Source organism: Trichoderma harzianum (assembly GCF_003025095.1).
Source record: "Trichoderma harzianum CBS 226.95 unplaced genomic scaffold M431scaffold_2, whole genome shotgun sequence".
In the NCBI taxonomy this organism is placed as follows: Eukaryota; Fungi; Ascomycota; class Sordariomycetes; order Hypocreales; family Hypocreaceae; genus Trichoderma; species Trichoderma harzianum.
Window position 1 is genome coordinate 2,832,171 of NW_020209250.1, and position 15,942 is coordinate 2,848,112.

The 15,942-nt window shown below is 46.0% G+C and overlaps 7 protein-coding genes and 1 non-coding gene across 8 annotated transcripts; 5 read left to right on the plus strand and 3 right to left on the minus strand.

Moving 5' to 3' along the window:
• Positions 1 to 538: 538 nt before the first annotated feature.
• M431DRAFT_2083 (hypothetical protein) lies at positions 539 to 2,935 on the plus strand (the record flags this gene model as incomplete). The annotated part of the gene is made up of 4 exons (XM_024913422.1): positions 539 to 1,099; positions 1,172 to 1,373; positions 1,446 to 1,607; positions 1,668 to 2,935. 4 exons carry the CDS (start codon positions 539 to 541, stop codon positions 2,933 to 2,935), a joined length of 2,193 nt encoding a protein of 730 aa, XP_024779162.1.
• A 263-nt stretch (positions 2,936 to 3,198) lies between these two features.
• M431DRAFT_t39 lies at positions 3,199 to 3,298 on the minus strand. Its single transcript has one exon. It is a non-coding gene; the product is annotated as a tRNA-Ile (tRNA).
• A 434-nt stretch (positions 3,299 to 3,732) lies between these two features.
• On the minus strand, positions 3,733 to 5,463 carry M431DRAFT_2084 (hypothetical protein; the record flags this gene model as incomplete). The annotated part of the gene is made up of 4 exons (XM_024913425.1): positions 3,733 to 4,527; positions 4,595 to 4,701; positions 4,766 to 5,386; positions 5,445 to 5,463. 4 exons carry the CDS (start codon positions 5,461 to 5,463, stop codon positions 3,733 to 3,735), a joined length of 1,542 nt encoding a protein of 513 aa, XP_024779163.1.
• Positions 5,464 to 7,129: 1,666 nt separating this feature from the next.
• Positions 7,130 to 7,837, plus strand: M431DRAFT_77003 (hypothetical protein; the record flags this gene model as incomplete). Its single annotated transcript, XM_024922529.1, has 1 exon — positions 7,130 to 7,837. One exon carries the CDS (start codon positions 7,130 to 7,132, stop codon positions 7,835 to 7,837), a length of 708 nt encoding a protein of 235 aa, XP_024779164.1.
• A 586-nt stretch (positions 7,838 to 8,423) lies between these two features.
• Positions 8,424 to 10,725, plus strand: M431DRAFT_134915 (hypothetical protein). Its single transcript, XM_024912522.1, has 2 exons — positions 8,424 to 8,541; positions 8,613 to 10,725. The coding sequence occupies exons 1-2, from the start codon at positions 8,463 to 8,465 to the stop codon at positions 10,229 to 10,231; spliced, it is 1,698 nt and encodes a 565-aa protein (XP_024779165.1). The 5' UTR covers positions 8,424 to 8,462; the 3' UTR covers positions 10,232 to 10,725.
• Positions 10,135 to 10,634, plus strand: M431DRAFT_504418 (hypothetical protein). Its single transcript, XM_024918472.1, has one exon. The coding sequence runs from the start codon at positions 10,221 to 10,223 to the stop codon at positions 10,518 to 10,520; it is 300 nt and encodes a 99-aa protein (XP_024779166.1). The 5' UTR covers positions 10,135 to 10,220; the 3' UTR covers positions 10,521 to 10,634.
• Positions 10,726 to 12,283: 1,558 nt separating the features above from the next.
• On the plus strand, positions 12,284 to 13,687 carry M431DRAFT_305005 (hypothetical protein). The gene is made up of 3 exons (XM_024914180.1): positions 12,284 to 12,828; positions 12,904 to 13,056; positions 13,138 to 13,687. The coding sequence occupies exons 1-3, from the start codon at positions 12,385 to 12,387 to the stop codon at positions 13,498 to 13,500; spliced, it is 960 nt and encodes a 319-aa protein (XP_024779167.1). The 5' UTR covers positions 12,284 to 12,384; the 3' UTR covers positions 13,501 to 13,687.
• On the minus strand, positions 13,615 to 15,763 carry M431DRAFT_504421 (hypothetical protein). Its single transcript, XM_024918473.1, has 5 exons — positions 15,189 to 15,763; positions 14,846 to 15,031; positions 14,329 to 14,767; positions 13,896 to 14,268; positions 13,615 to 13,836 (listed from the first exon to the last, which is right to left on the minus strand). The coding sequence occupies exons 1-5, from the start codon at positions 15,358 to 15,360 to the stop codon at positions 13,621 to 13,623; spliced, it is 1,386 nt and encodes a 461-aa protein (XP_024779168.1). The 5' UTR covers positions 15,361 to 15,763; the 3' UTR covers positions 13,615 to 13,620.
• Between the last annotated feature and the right edge of the window lie 179 nt (positions 15,764 to 15,942).

A 15,942-nucleotide genomic window follows, 5' to 3' on the forward strand; every position in this document is an offset into this window, starting at 1 on the left:
TATGTATGTAACTAACGCTGGGACAGGGATCGCAGCAAAAAAGCGCCATCTTGTCCAATAGAGATAAGCTCCATAATCATGCAAACACTTGAAGAGTTAGGCAGCAATGCAGCCAAGAAGGAACCATTGGCTGAAACGTGAGGCGACGGGACAACTAGAACACCGCGCAATATCTTGACGGTTGCAAAGAGCAAGGAGTGGTGCAATCATGGAGGGTCGGCAAAGCAATTGGTAGGAACAAAAACTCAGCCGCTTATGTATCCAACGTGTATGAGGTTAGCTTAAAGGAATAGTAGCCTGTCAAAATATATTTAGAAAGAGGGGTAAGTGATTTTTTGTTTCACAAGGGTGTTGAAAAGTGACAGCAAATAAGTGAGTGATAGGACATATCAAGGGATGGCTCATAGCAAGTGGCAATACTAGCAGCTATTTTAATGTATTTTTGGGATTACGGTTCTGTCAACTGTAAGACAAAAGATGCTTTTTCCTTGTCATATCCACACTTTGTATAACAGTTTCTGTCTTCAACTCAACAGCCATGTCGACTAAATCTTCGTCGATTCCACCGGTTCATCTGCAGCCTCCATCTGTTGACTATATTGATAATCAACTTCCAGAACACCACGGCGTCTTTAAAAATACAAATTCCCACTACGATCATACTGTACAGAAATATGTGCGAGATGAATCTGGCAAAGACGGGAAAAGCGTGGTCGGAAACCAGGACAAGGGTCAAACCGAGAACCAACTAAGTCCGACATCTCAACTAGGAGATATTGGAGATCCCGAAAAGTTTTGGGGCCTTATTTTCCCCGAGGCAATTGCGGCATTTACCACCAAGTATCCAAAAGAACCTGATGGGCTCGAGAAACTAGGATATCGCATCCGAGACCAGACGACATGGAAAAGCATCAATGCCCAGCTCCACAGGGCGCGTGAGGTTTACGATGGTACGCAAGTAAATTTTCAGGGTCGTTGCAAGCGAGCTCTGCGCAAATTAGGTGATAGTGCTATTGAACCGACATCGAATGTCGTCAACCTCGTTCCCAACATTGAATACATCTCTCCTGTGCTTGGAGCAGTGCAACTACTTCTCAACGTAAGCTTAGTTATATTTCTTGATAATACATTAGGCATGCGCAATGTATCATTGCTGACTTGGTACATGAAGGCGTATAAAGTGGCATCTGAAGTGCGAGAAAGAGTTACGTCCAGCTTCGATGAAGCGGAGATCCAAGAACTCTTCAACGATGCCGAGGTCTATTTGATTACGTTTCCAGACAGTAGCAAGGTAAAAGATGCAACTATCTCACTGGTAGTGACAGTAATGAAGGCCATCGAGGATGCTATCGTATTCTTCTTGTCTAAGCAAAGTATGTTCCTTTACATCAACGGCGGGCACTTTTAAGCGGTTCAAGGCTAACATGATACCATCCCGTGCTAAGTAAAACGGCTTCTATCCGCTTTTTATCGTGGGAAAAAGGGATACCAAGAGACTCTTCTTAGAAGCCTCGAGGCTATTAAGATTAATAGTGAAAAGCTCATTCAACAAGCACAGAGTGCACACCTCTTGTACACCCAGTTCAATCTCGCAGCCATTCGAACCGGTAAGTTTCGATTACGAATCGGACATTGCAGACGATTTCTAACAGTGCACACCATTGTAGAAGCTAAACGGTTTCATAATGATGCCAAAGAACAATCGAGGTATACTACACTAATGCTCAACGATATACATGAAGTCTCCCTAGAAGCATGCAACAATGTCCTTATCATGCTTAATGATGCCGAAGAGAACAAAAAGCGACAATTACAGATTTTAGCCAACCAAGAAAGTATACTCAGCAGACTGGAAGAGATTTCCAGAGGATCAACTCCAGTGCCCCCAGAGACTCTACCATGGCCAACCCAACAAACGTCGAGCTTCAATTCTCAGTTCCAGTTCAATCCAGTTCTGCCAATGAATTATCAACAATATTTTCAACCAGGACAGCAACAGATCTCTCTACACACTGGTCAAATAGGCTGGTTCGACAGCTTTCCTAATGCAGCCCAACAGAGGCCTGTATCGCCACAGCCGAGGATCGTTAGCTCTTCGATCATTCTGGATTTACTGAACATCCCACTCGACCTAGACAGTGTAGACCTGCTAGCTGTCAAGGAATACAGTTATCGACTACCAAGGAAATACCACACCCGTGCCGTGCAAGTGACCCAAACACGAGAATTCCGCCAGTTCATCGTCGCTCCCACCTCAAGACGACTATTAATCCACGGCCACTTTTCGCCACAGAATCTTGATACATGGCGAAGTTCTCCGCTGTCTTTTTTCTGCCTCTTACTGGTGAAAATGCTCCGAGAGAGAGAGAGATACATAACTCTGGTGTTCTTCTGCGGGTTCCATGTTGAGGAAGAAGACAGCAATGTTGGCGGCGCAGCGATAATCAGGAGCTTTATTGCTCAGCTGCTACAGCAAATACCATTTGAGTTTATGCCGCTGGATATGGCGATAGACTTGGATAGTATTTCCAAGGATGACTGCAAGATCTCGCATTTATGCGACCTCTTTGTCTCTCTGGTTCGACACTTGCTCCGCCAAGATCGCACTCTTGTGTGCATCATTGATGGTATTGGGGATTATGAAACTGATGAACTGGAATCCGATATGCTACCTATTGTGAAAATGCTTCTTGGATTTTGCAACGCGGCCGAGCATAGCAATGGAGCAGGCCCGCAACATGGTGATGTTAAAGTACTGGCCACAGCTCCGTTTTCCACAGAGTCAGTTCAAGAACTCTTTATCGGTGAAGGAAACGAAGATGAAGACGATTTGCCATTTCTAACAATGGAGAGCTTTCCGGATGTAAACGACACTGTTGGCATAAGCATGCCGTCGTTTTCACTGCGCAGGGGGAATACAGATGAGCTCGATTGAAGCACCGATGACTTTATGATATCATTAAATAAATTGTCGATAAATGATATCTTTCGTGTCATTCTTCTGGAGCCAGACCTCGGTGTATTCTTCGGTTCTAAGCAACGACGGGATACAAACTAATTTCCAACAAACGATCGAAGAGGAGATGAAAGCTCACCTACGCAACCATGCGTACGAACATGGGATGCACTGAAGAGACAATTTTCACACAAGATTCAAAAGAGAGAAAAAATAGCAAAAAAATAAGCGCATTGGAGATTTGCTCCCGGCAGGGCTTGAACCTGCGACCTTCGCATTACCAAGACTGGGCTGAAAGCTGAAGTATTAGTACGAAGCTCTAACCAACTGAGCTACGGAAGCGCTCGATGATGCCCGGAGACGACGATAGGAGACTCTTGAACTCTGCTCTGCGAGGGATTGAATCTCCGAATCACGATAGAAATGGATGTTGGGAACAGAAACGAAAAGAAATGAGTCTTGCGATTTGCATGAAGCTGTGTCTAATATTTGTATTGCAGAATTAACAGTTACCACATACATGACTCGCGCAAAATAGGGCGCCTTGCGGTCTATTACCATGAAATTAACACAGCCAAAGGGTTGACTGCCATAAGACTAGAGGAAACAACTTCCGTCTTTTAAGCCCTCCAAATATGTACTATTTATTGTCATCTTTCTGTGATATCTTATCGTAATTAATATATAATCATACATTAAATAAATCCCAGTAAACATTCTTGATAGTCATTGTCCTCACTCCTTATCAGAATTATGTCTCCGATACCGAAACGCACTCAAACCTCTGGCTTTTCCTCCGTCACATCTATTGTTTGGCTGGGTCTCCTCCAGCTTTGTGACCAGCTCCAGATAGACTTTACCCATTCTTTGCAATCATTCACCCCCCTGGACATTTCGTTATCAATCACCCAGAACAACAGTATAAGCGTAACTGGCACGGAGATGGCCCAATAGACGTAGAACAGCCTTTCACCAGCTGCGAACTCTCCATTCATAGACAAGACTGACGCCACAAAGGTGCACGGCACAACAACTGTGGCTATCTTGGCGAGTTGGCCTGAACTTCGTGCCATTTTGTTGGTGGCTTCTGTTTGCAGGTAAGATTCACGGGACTGAATCTTGGCTTCGCGGGCCTCTTCCATATTAGCACGAACGGTATACATTTCCATGTGACTGCTGATGATTTCATCCATCCCTCTAAGCTTGTCTTCGAGAAACCTCCAAGCGCCGCTCTCCTCTGTTGCGATACGCCGAAACTTTTCATCTTCCGGTGATAAATAACCAGCATCTCGGAGTCGGAATTTCCAAGTGATAGCTTGTAGCTCCATGCTATCAAAATTGATGCTCTGCCGCTCCTGCATCAGGCCATCATACGCCTTGATGGCCTCGTCACTCTCGTAGGTCCATTTTTGCCTGACCCGGTAAAATCGTTTATCTTCCACCAGAACATCATGAAAATGACGCTCGCGTCGCCAGACATGCTCTTCCCACACTGCGCGAATGCAATTGTGAGCAAAGTAAGTCGCTGAAAACACATCGTCGTTGAAAACCATGGGCACGTTCTCGTAGGCCTTAACGAGAGCGTTTAAATATTGAGCGCTTGTGCACTTGAGCATGGTTGTTTTGCGAGGAATTTACCATCACTTCGCGGAGAACATCGCGTCCAGGCTCCCAATCCTCCAAAACAACCGATTCAAGTCCATTTAGATTCAAATGAGAAAGCTGAGGATCTAGTAAGAAAACCGCTGTATGTTATATCGCCCCTTGTTAGCATATTACACCTGCTCTCAACTCGGGAAAGAGACAAACCTGTCCATGAGCCGTTCCCATACGACTTGCCCCAATAAGATACCAAACTACGAAACATCAACCAATTGTTACCCTTGTCTAGAATCCCTGCTCCGCGGTAAAAACTTCCACAAAAGACGTCGACAAAACCGTCAACACGAAATCCCTTGGGAAGGCAACGTCTTTGTGGCGCCGGTACTCTCCAATACGTCGAGCTGCCTTGTTTGACGTACTGCTCATCCATGATATTGAGGTCCACGCTTTCGTCGCAGTGTGCCAGGAAAAACTCTGGAGGGATGTCTAGCAGGACTCCCAACATCTCTGCTAGCCTCGCGGAGACGTCTTCCAAGATGATGATGCGTCGGTTTCTCTTTTCGGCTGTGCCGTCTTTTGGTGTATTCTCCCAATACATGAACTCATCTCGTGAATTAGAAAACGTAGGCGGGCCATTTTCTAAGCCAACATGATCCCCTTCAAACTCATATATATAGTAAGTGCATGATACGCTGTGCGGCACCTCTTTCCACGGATGAGTTGTCTCTTCTTTCAGCATCTCAGCTTCGGCAATACGCCTTGCCCTCTGTGCATACGCCATAGTTTTTTGCTTCATGTCATCATTATCCGCCCAAAACACATTTGGATCTGAAAATAGTCAGCGCCTTGTTATATTATGCTTCAGTCGCCGTGAGACTTTTGGTACCTTGATCTGATCGCGGCATCGTGCCTCAGTACTTTGTTGGTCTCAGTTACTGGTCTTCTTATCTTGCGCCTCCCAGTTGAACTTTAAGAACAATGACGATTAAAAAAAAAAAGATGAAAAGTTACTCATAAATCCAAGTATATTAGATAAACTCAAGCTATCATCGCCCTTCAGATGCAACATCCCCCCTCAGCCGACAAAACCCCAAGTGCCACTACTAGTACATGCAGCCTCCCACACTTCACAAGGAACAGCTATCTTCTGGCGAATGAGGGAGCACTGCGCAATGACACATGAGAACTAATGCATTCAAGTGACCTATGGCGTTGTTAGCACAGCGAACTATTAGGCCTCGCCTACATGGGTAGGCAGGGGTTCTCGAAAAGCCAGCCGCAGCTGAAATGTTGAACTGAACGAGGGGGCGCTGGCATGACACCCACCGCATAATTTCTCCTTCGTTAAGTTCATTGACATTGTATTAAAGTACAAAGTATGACGACTATCAGTTCGAGGGATCGCTTGTCTTGTGTTGTATCCCTCTTGTGTGCCTCATTTGGTTATATTTCTATCCCAGCAAACACGCGTGAGTGTCCGCAGAGCTCAAGGATTATTTACCTCAGGGGAACGCTCCTTGCTTTGCCATATTTCTTGGATCTTAATAATACATGTATGATAAGCGGCGATTGCTAGATCAACCAACAGTACACCCAGCCGATGCAAGATGACTGCAACGAAATCCTAGGGTAGATTCATCACCGACGGTTGAGTAATAAAATTCCAGCCATACCGATAACGCAAGCCCTAAAGCATATGTATAATAAAAGGGCCGCATATGAATCAAAAGCTTGAATAATAGATCTAAAGTTAAAAAAAACCCGAGCAAAATTTGATCATAGACCCGATAAATAGAATAATACTCTATTAATACACTATATATAGAATGCGATACTCTCCCACTTTCTCTAGCAGCGTATCCTTTTTTCTACTGTTAGGAAGGCGCTTTTCATCGCCATGGCTGTGTTCCATTTTATTAGTATCACGAACTCTCTCATCTTCTCGCAGAGACATCGACGTGAGCGCAATACCTCTGTTTCTCCAAACCAGTCTCCTCAGCCGAGCCATCCATCATCGGATCAAGAAACCACCGCTTCTCGAGAGAGTGCTCCACGTTTAAAAGAAACAATTTAAAAGACGATTTGATTGAAGAATCTATGCTCAAAGACGGCGATCTTAAAGATAGAGTTTCTGGAATTGATAATTTCGGAGATGATGAGTTTGGAGATGATAATTCTGGAGACGATGATGAGGCTGGAGACGATGATGAGGCTGGAGACGATGATGAGGCTGGAGACGATGATGAGGCTGGAGACGATGATGAGGCTGGAGATAATAATCCCAGAGAGGATAATTCCAGAGTCGGCGATTCCAAAGACGACAACACTCTTGAAAATGACGGCGATTCTATCCAGACGATGCTACCGTCGTATCAAGAAGCAACTGTAGCCTCAGAAAATATTGATGACCCAGATGGATTCCGTTACAGCACCTCATGTGTTTGTGTATCTCACCAAGGCTGCTGCCGCAGGCATAACTCACTACGGTCGTCGAATTGCAACCCTTTGCAAGCACTAAGCACACCTCAAGTCCTCCACACATGGTGGTCGAATGGAATGTATCTCATACAGATGGAAGCCGGAGATTCCAATGCGGGAACACCATCGCCTACCACGCAATCAGCCCTCACACTTGCGCCTATACATTTTGCTATATCCTACCATCTATCGCTGGATAATCTACGTTGCATCCGTCGTCGAATTAGAGACGAAGTCGAGAAGGCCCGTATTAAAGACCTATCTTACAAAGATCAATGTACCTCTGTCACATCTACCAGCTATAGGTGGTCTAATGAGATATATTTTTACCGAGGCACCTTTTTACAAAAGCAAAAAATCATCTGCTCTCTGCCTAAAGGATACGAAAATTCACCCGAACGCTTCGATGCCTGCCCGCATCAGAGTTTGTCCATCTCTGCCCCGGAGTTTTTGATAGAAAACAACCTGGACAAGGTACAGGAATGCTTAATTTACAATCCACCACGCTGTTCTCGCCATCTAACGGAGACATGGAGCAATACTCAAGGGCCTTATGCCAAGATAACTGCTTGCACGATATGCCACTTAGTTGCTGAGTGTTCTTTAAAGTTGCGGAATCGCAATTTTTATATAAAGTATACTTGCTATAAAGACCTTGGCCCGGGAACAGATCTTCATCATCCTAAATGGCTTGCTTCACTTACAGGCGCGGGCAACCCCCATCTACAAGAAAACAAGCATGAAAGGCTTTATGCACAATTTTGGCGTAGAGTTACTACTCGCCGAAACAATATGGAATGATTGCTCGACACTTCAAATTCCCTATCTAGCATCCCGCATGCAGATTTAATGGCAGTGATGATATCAAATAGTAGCAGAATGTAGGATAGAGTAGCAAATACTAAATTATTATAGCTATAGTAACGGATACTAGGGGAATACCATTATAGTGGTAGAAAGTAGCCATAGAAGAAGATAGTCAGGAAACTGCGCAACAACTACCTGGTCAAATGCTTGTAGTCGTAAAAAAATGGCTGTTTCTCACATCCGGTTTCGATGCTCAAACTCCACGCAGTCGCTAGGGTGATGGGTTCACTCACCAAACATTGGGTGAGGTATCTAAGTGAGTTCTATGTGTTGAGCGAAGCCTTTAGTAAAAAGACGAATAATTTCGGGTTGATACATGCAAACCACACAACATGTACACTACATGTACACACCGTATCATTTCACGATAACCAATACTTGCTATTTTTAGTGCCCGGTGATATGTGCGGCCGGAATTCCAGCTTCTAATTCGCCTGGCTGTTGATCCCGTGATTGCAGCCTTACCTCGAGCACGGCATGCCCAAGTATTTCAAACCCCTCATCACACTCACAGCATCAATGCGTCGACAATTGACACGCTGACAAATGATCCTAAGCAATGGAAAACTACAGTATTTCCTCTAATTCATTCGAAAATAACGTCCAAATTCATCAGGAAAACAACTATTACGCTTCTGGTTCGTCACGCCTATCTCATTCCTACATTTACCTGGATGGAGACATTTCGCTGATCCTCCCGACCATACAGAACCACCTCAAAGCAAATCCGACGCTTGTCGAAATGCGCTTTTCCTTGCAGACCCAATTGTTGATCGAGAAACGCTCAAAGGTACAAAAGGCCGAAGGACTGCAGGTACCTGCGAATGGATCAGAGACAATGAAACCTACCGATCCTGGCTTGATGGCGAGGTGCAATGTCTCTGGATTACTGGCGGCCCCGGCAAGGGGAAAACAATGCTCTCAATCTTCCTAACTGAAGAGCTTGAAAGACGCACTCAAGAAAGCAAAGCCACAGAACTTCTGTTATTCTTTTTCTGTACCCCAGACGAGAAGCACAGCAGTGCTGTGGCTATTCTTAGAGGTCTGGTATACCAGCTAGTCAGATTGCGCCCAAACTTGGTTAGCCATATCCTGTCCGACTTTGAAAGTGCCGAAAAGACTCAAGAGACGCTAAAGTCTCCGAACGCTCTCTGGATGGTATTGGAAAAAGTCCTGCAAGCTCCTGACCTTGGAACGGTCTTTTGCGTGCTCGATGGACTTGATGAATGCGATGAGAAGTCATCAAGATTACTGGTTGATAAATTCTACGAATACTTTTTGGAAAGCTCAAAGCCAAGTGATGTGCGATTCAAATTAGCGATTGTTAGCCGAAAGATTGGCATATTGGATGTCTTCCCCCAAGTGAAACTGGATCCTGATAACAACGAATATGTCAATAGCGACATCCAAAATTTCATTGCCAGCAGCGTTAGAAGACTAGAAAGGATACGAGGCATCAATGATATTCGAGAGAGTATAGAGACCACCCTTCTAGAGCGAGCCCAAGGCACATTCCTATGGGTCGGCTTCGTTATGGCAGAGCTTTCGAGAAAAAGGACCTGTACCGAGATTATGGAAACTTTAGAGGAAATTCCTCAAGGGTTGCATGGAATTTACAGCCGAATGTTGGCACAGATTGAAGCTAGTCGACGATCAGTCATCTTTGACATTTTGCAATGGGTTGCCGTGGCCGTTCGCCCCCTGGCATTATCTGAACTGAGGGAAGCTATTCATCTCCCGCCCACAACGAAAATCAGCAAGAACCAGGCCATTTTCGATCACATCATTCTATGCGGACATATTCTCACAATCCACGATGAGCAAGTTAGCCTTGTCCATCAATCAGCGAGGGATTACTTATTACAAAGTGATGTCGACTGTGACCCAATACTCAAAGAGTTCCAGATTGACGTGGAACATGCGCATGCTACCCTAACAGAATCATGTCTTGACTATATTGAGAAGAGCGATTTACGCAATACGCCTCTAGATATAAACGATGCCTCAGTCCTGCAAAAATTACCTCTATTACAATACGCTACAATGCACTGGCCAGAACACGCAAGTCGGTGTTCGTATACGGATAATAAGATTTCATTCAGGTTTTCAAGGTCTTTCTTCCAAAAGACGTCTAGTGTGCGGAAGCACTGGTGGCAGTCTTATCGCGAAAGGAGCCATATCTTGATATTCAAAGATATCTCCAATCTGCCTCTGTTACACCTGGCCTCTTACTTCGGGATATATGATTTGGCTCGGGAGCTGCTTATGACCAATAGGTTGCCCCGGACACCTCCAGCGGTAAATGAAAGGATACATGATGATATCTAGAACCACACCATTAATTCTGGCTGCCCGCGGAGGCCACACAGCCGTTGTGCAGATACTGCTTGCAAATGGCGCGGGTGATGAAGGTTTGGCGCTGGTGGCAGCTGCCTGTAGAGGTCATACGGATATTGTGCAGCTCTTGATTGCAAATGGCGCGGGTTATAAACATAGAGCGGCGGCGATGGCTGCCCATAGAGGTCATACGGATATTGTGCAGCTCTTGGTTGCAAACGGCGCGGACGCCGAACTGGCGTGGACCCGTGCAGAGCTAGACAACAGTGGGCAGCATTGATTCCAAACGGTGATGGCAGCAAAGATGTTGAAAAGAGATGTAATTGTGCGGCGATTGCACCGACGAAGCAACCTCAACATATAAATAAGGCTAATAGTCCAGTACTAGACAGGTTTCAGATAGATTTAACTAATTAGCATGCTGAGTGCTAAAATAACTTGAACACCAAGTATTCCGTACTTGTCCTCTGTATTAGAACTGGCACTTATATGACATGGGCCTTACATTTATAGGGCAGAATGTTGCCTACCGTCAACAACTTGCACATTATTCAAATCTTGAAATTCTTGCCCTTCTTGTCGTTAGCTACTTTGATCTCGGCGATCGCATCTATGGTTTGGTTCTTTTGTTAAAAATTTGGCCTGGATATGTCGTCCTTTTGCCCCGTTTCGTCCGGGGACTGGGGCCGGCGACGTGCTCCGGGCCGAAGTCACACAGGTCTACCGCTCCGGATGGCGCCGGGCGCCACTGCCGTGACATGTGGCGGAAGGACCGGCCAAGACGCCGGCAAGTTCGTGGCGTCGATGAAGGTGACTTTCCTTTCAAATAACGTATAATCCTCCTCCTCTTTTCGCCTTCTTCTCCCATTTCTTCGTCACCGGCATCGTCGGTATCATTGTTGGAGTCTACATTGAGGCTAAAGCGAAGCTATAGCTACTATTGGGGTTGTCAATCCCATGATGGTTACAGAGTATTCTCTATTTAGAAGTATTGAACAATAAGAGAATACTGTAGAGGAGAGAAGCATGATGCGCAGGTTGCCTCCTATGCTATACGCGAATATCAGTCATGAGATACCCATGTCGGTGCAGCTAGGCAGACATCCGCCCGTCGCATCGGTAGTTGCGCTTGCTGCGCCCACTACATGCGTGATGTGATTGGCCTCAACTGGGATCAGATCCTGGCGCATGTTGCAGCGGGCTAGTGTTTGGGGATTGATCCTGTGAGGCTAACTGCGAAATCGAGCTGAGCCTCAGTTTAATCGCAATCCTTGTTTTCTTCGTCTCTTCATTTGGTTGGGCACCAACGTGTCACTGGGATATAAACCAGGCTTGCCAAGGAGCTTTGTCCAGTTGCAACTAATATCTCGCAAATATCGTCCAACGGTTATCCTCGAGTGCCCACCCGGATCCTACACATTATACTGCATCCGACCACTGGTTAATCCTCGTCAGCTAAGGGGTTATCCAAGGCCCAACTGCAGATTCGCCCTGACAAATCCAGGAAAATAAAATGTTGGAAGACTCAGCTGCTTCGGGCTTTGGAGGCCAGGGAAACCGAGAATGGTTATTTGACTGGTGTCCATATGTTCCAGAGTCGCCCTCGGAGAAAGCCAATTTCGATGTCGCGATGATTGAATGTTGGAAATATGAAGACGATGAACCAACCAAAAAATACGAACTCGGTGGCTTCCACACAGAAACCATGAACTCGTGGCTGAAAGAGCCCACCCCAACGCGAAATGGACAACAGCCATCGGCCGGCTTCAAGGTGGCAGTGGTGCCTTGTGCCGATTCCAGCCAACTTCCATACTTGACAAATGGCGAGATACAAGAGTTTAACGCTGCTTTTGGGCTGCCATATTTTCAGAAGCATTACAGTTCTATAGACTGCGGTGCATGCGGCATGTTTTTGCAGACTGACAACAGTTATGGTATTTGACTTCTCTATACCTGGGTGCCTACATATGTGCCCAGTATATACATGTGTGAGTAGGCACTGACTGCAGCTAGTCTTTATCATTCGAAGAACCACTGACTGGGCTTCGATCGGTTCGGCGCTTCGATACGATCCTAAAACGAACATCATTCGCGGGTTTTTCTATGTTGAACTTAAAAATATTAGCTTCGCCAAGTTTGAGAAGATGCCCGAGCAATTCATGAATTGCAGCCACCCTCTCCTGCTGCCGCTGCTAGCCGTCGAGATAACCTTTGAGACGAAAGTCAGTCACCTGGCGAAGAACTCACAAGATCTAAACAAAATAGAAGAAATGACGGGATATGGCCTTAGCACATCGGAGAATGCGACAGACTCGCAGAATGACTACCGCGTCCTAGTGAAAGGACTAGGTAAATTCCAAAGTCAGCTGTATCTGGCACTGGCAACAATAACTTCGTCTCGCTACATGGCTCTATTTCTACGTCAGAAAATCCAGCATCTTAGTGGAGTTATTCCAGAGGAATATCAGCAGAAACTAGCGCCAGCCTACCACATATTAGATGAACGGATCGAATTCCTTCTGAGCAATATGGAACACACATATATGATGGGTGCCATGAAGGAACGAATGGAAGCGCAACAAACCGTCGTAAGTACATTTTACCTGGACTTCATTTTTTAGCCAGGATGCAATTTGAGAAGAAATAGAGCTGACCATAAAAAGCTTTTCAACCTTATAGCTCAGGCGGATAGTCTGATCAATGTCAGTCTAGCGCAAGATTCCAGAGAAATGGCCGTATCGAGCAAGCAAGACAGTTCAGCTATGAAGATCATTGCCCTGCTCACAACTTTTTTCTTACCAGGCACCTTCATTGCAGTAAGCTATATACTATCTGGCCATCCCGTGGGTGGCCAGCAAATTCCTATTTGAAGCAAGACATATTAACTCTCTTCCTAGTCATTCTTTGCAATGCCGCTTTTCAACTGGTCCGAGCCTGAACTCCACCAGGTTGCAAACAGTCACTTTTGGGTCTACTGGGCTGTGACAGGTCCTCTGACATTAGTTACTATGGCGGGCGTCATCGCCTGGGCAGTCTGGAACAGCCGTCGCATCCAGCTCTTGCAGTCTCGTGCAAGAGAAAGCGTGTTTGGTGAGGCCAAAAGACGCAGAGCGAGAGAAATGGACGAGAAACAATCCATGGAAACGGAGATGAAACGGAGTTCGATGTCAGAACGAGATCCTTACAAAAAGTATTCCATGTTTGATATCCTTAACCACCGCAGACGCCACCAACACGATTTGGCCACTGCCGAGCCGTGAGAGTTTGGGGTTGGGTTCAACCGAGACTTCAAATACGATGCAATTTCCAAGCAATGAACTTCATGAGAATTAGGTGCACATTAGGTGCACATTTATTATAATATCTAAACATATACCCCTCTATCCGCTTTTCACAGTGTCCTTCTCTTCAACCCTTTCTACCGGCACTCTTTCTTCCTCATTATCATCATTATCATGAGCCGTAATATCGCTTTCGTGATCTCCTGTCGATGCAGGCTGCTCCTCGTCAATAACTCCTACATTACCAGCACCTGGTTTTCGATCGCGTCGTAAATACCATCTAAAATAATAAACTAAACCTTGAGCCATAAAGACCTTATTCAAAAGCCTGTTAGCAGATAAACACAGATCAAATGGCAAATCTCAAAACTCACCTGCTCGATTGTATAAAGCAAAACCGGAATCGTGATAAACGCCCTTGTCAAATCATCCGCCTGGGTCCACATGGACGTTACCAAAGGAATACCCAAACTCGTCGTTTTGGCCGCTCCGCAAAAGCACACAGCAATGGTCTGCTCTTTAGACATCTTCTTAACCGAGATTATACGTTTGACGCGTTCGGGCAGGCGAGAATCCTTGACATGAGGGTTGACGTATGTGGCGAGAAAGGCGGGTGGACGAGCGAGGTAGAAGCAGATGAGGGTGAAGATAATATAGAGGCCGATATTAATGAAGACGTTGAAAATGACGTCTTCTTTAGATAGCTTGTAGAGCGCTCCAGTGCCGAATGCGCCTGAAAATGTAGTCCTTTCGTCATCTCTTTGTTAGTTGAACAGCAATACTCAGCTTGGAATATGCCCAACTCACCATACTAGCAGTATCAGGCAAACGGCCGGTAGCTTCCCCAACATCGTCACCCTCAGCACCTTTGCCACAAGATCCCCCTTCCACCACCTCACCGCCTGTCCCACTGCCAGGGGTAACAAGACGCTCAAGCCAAGCTGCTTGGCCACGTTGGCATACATGTCGCCCAGGGTACTCGGGTCCGCAGGTCGCCAGTTGTCAAAGACGGAATCGCGCGGTATGAAGCCGTATATCAAGATTGGCGTGAGGAATGAGCCGAGTGTGTTGCCAATGACGACGGAGATGACGGCCGCAGCTTCATCGCCTCCTGCTGAGCGTGTCATGACGACGTTGGAGGCGATTGTGGTAGGGAGGCAGGCTGTGGCAAGCATGCCGAGGATGATGGGGATAGAAGGAGTGCCGTGCCGTAGAGCGCCAGCAGCGAGACAGATGTGTACAAAGGCTAGATATCATGATCTTGTTAGTTTATCACATATAACGGTTATCAGGGACAGTAGCCGTATAGTCGGTCCCTACTCACCCAGCATAATCACGGGAATAATCACAAAACTGCAGCCCTGAACCATGATATGCAGCCTCCAGTTTGTCAGGTTCTGCTTCAACTTATCCGGAGGGAGCTGTAGTCCGTTGATCAGAAATATGATTGCTACAGCACCATATAGGATGCTATACTCTGATCTTATGACACCCCCATGTTCTGCGACATCTGTATTTGTTGACGTAACCAAACGATTAGCTTATTCTTATTTCACAACACCACCCCTCATCCAATTGCCGAGGCCAAATCCGATTCAGAAAAGAGGAAGAAAATCCAGCATCGCGGAAGAAAATGAAAAAGAGAAAACGAAGAAGGGAAAACTCACGTGGGAAGAAGCATCCAAGCACACATGCCACGCCGAATCCAATGAGCAACCACTGCGCCGCCACAAACTCGACCCCCTTCCAAATCCACACCAAGGCCTTATTTTCCCTCCAATTACTCTTGTCCGTCGTCACTGTCGTCATCGTCGTGGTCGTTAATGTCGTAGCAGCCATGGCTCCCAATCACTTTGTCGTAAATATCCAAGAAGCAGAATACTGAATACACAACCAGCGAGAAAATTTCACCATCCAAAGGTCATAAAGTCATCAAGAGCATGTCAAAATGAAAGCCAACACATATTCAACTAATCAGAGAAAAAATGAGAAAAATGGGAGAGAAACAAAGAAAGAAGAAAAAGTCACGATATGGGCCGCAGATAAAATACCGTGCCGGTCGGTCAAAATACGTTTAAAGACCGAAAGGGCTGCCAAGTTCTGAGACCGCGCAGGAATGCTGCGGGAGCAAAATGCGTCTTATTACCGGCGATGATGGGCGGGTCTCGTCGGCCGATCGCTAGAGATATCTGCCGACATCGCATATTGGAATAGCCAGAATAGGATAACTGAGGCGGTCGTCGGTGGGATGATGGGTTGGAATCTCTTGGAAGCGTCATGATAACGGAAAAGGGGGCGAGGGCCTAGAAAAAGCATCAGATGCAAGGGGAACAACGAGCTTTGAGACAGGCATACAATGGCGTCAGGTCGGCATACTCCCGTGCGAAGCATAAAGATGTGAGAATGGGGGGAGTCTTAATG

Coding starts and splice junctions, on each gene's coding strand:
- M431DRAFT_134915 (XM_024912522.1), top strand. CDS start 8,463: ATGGAAAACTACAGTATTTCCTCTAATTCATTCGAAAATAACGTCCAA. Junction 8,542..8,612: donor AAACAACTATTACGCTTCTG/GTTCGTCACGCC, acceptor CCGACCATACAG/AACCACCTCAAAGCAAATCC.
- M431DRAFT_504421 (XM_024918473.1), bottom strand. CDS start 15,360: ATGGCTGCTACGACATTAACGACCACGACGATGACGACAGTGACGACG. Junction 14,269..14,328: donor TGCCTGATACTGCTAGTATG/GTGAGTTGGGCA, acceptor AGATGACGAAAG/GACTACATTTTCAGGCGCAT. Junction 13,837..13,895: donor TGCTTTATACAATCGAGCAG/GTGAGTTTTGAG, acceptor CTTTTGAATAAG/GTCTTTATGGCTCAAGGTTT.
- M431DRAFT_305005 (XM_024914180.1), top strand. CDS start 12,385: ATGCCCGAGCAATTCATGAATTGCAGCCACCCTCTCCTGCTGCCGCTG. Junction 12,829..12,903: donor TGGAAGCGCAACAAACCGTC/GTAAGTACATTT, acceptor GACCATAAAAAG/CTTTTCAACCTTATAGCTCA. Junction 13,057..13,137: donor TACCAGGCACCTTCATTGCA/GTAAGCTATATA, acceptor CTCTCTTCCTAG/TCATTCTTTGCAATGCCGCT.
- M431DRAFT_504418 (XM_024918472.1), top strand. CDS start 10,221: ATGATATCTAGAACCACACCATTAATTCTGGCTGCCCGCGGAGGCCAC.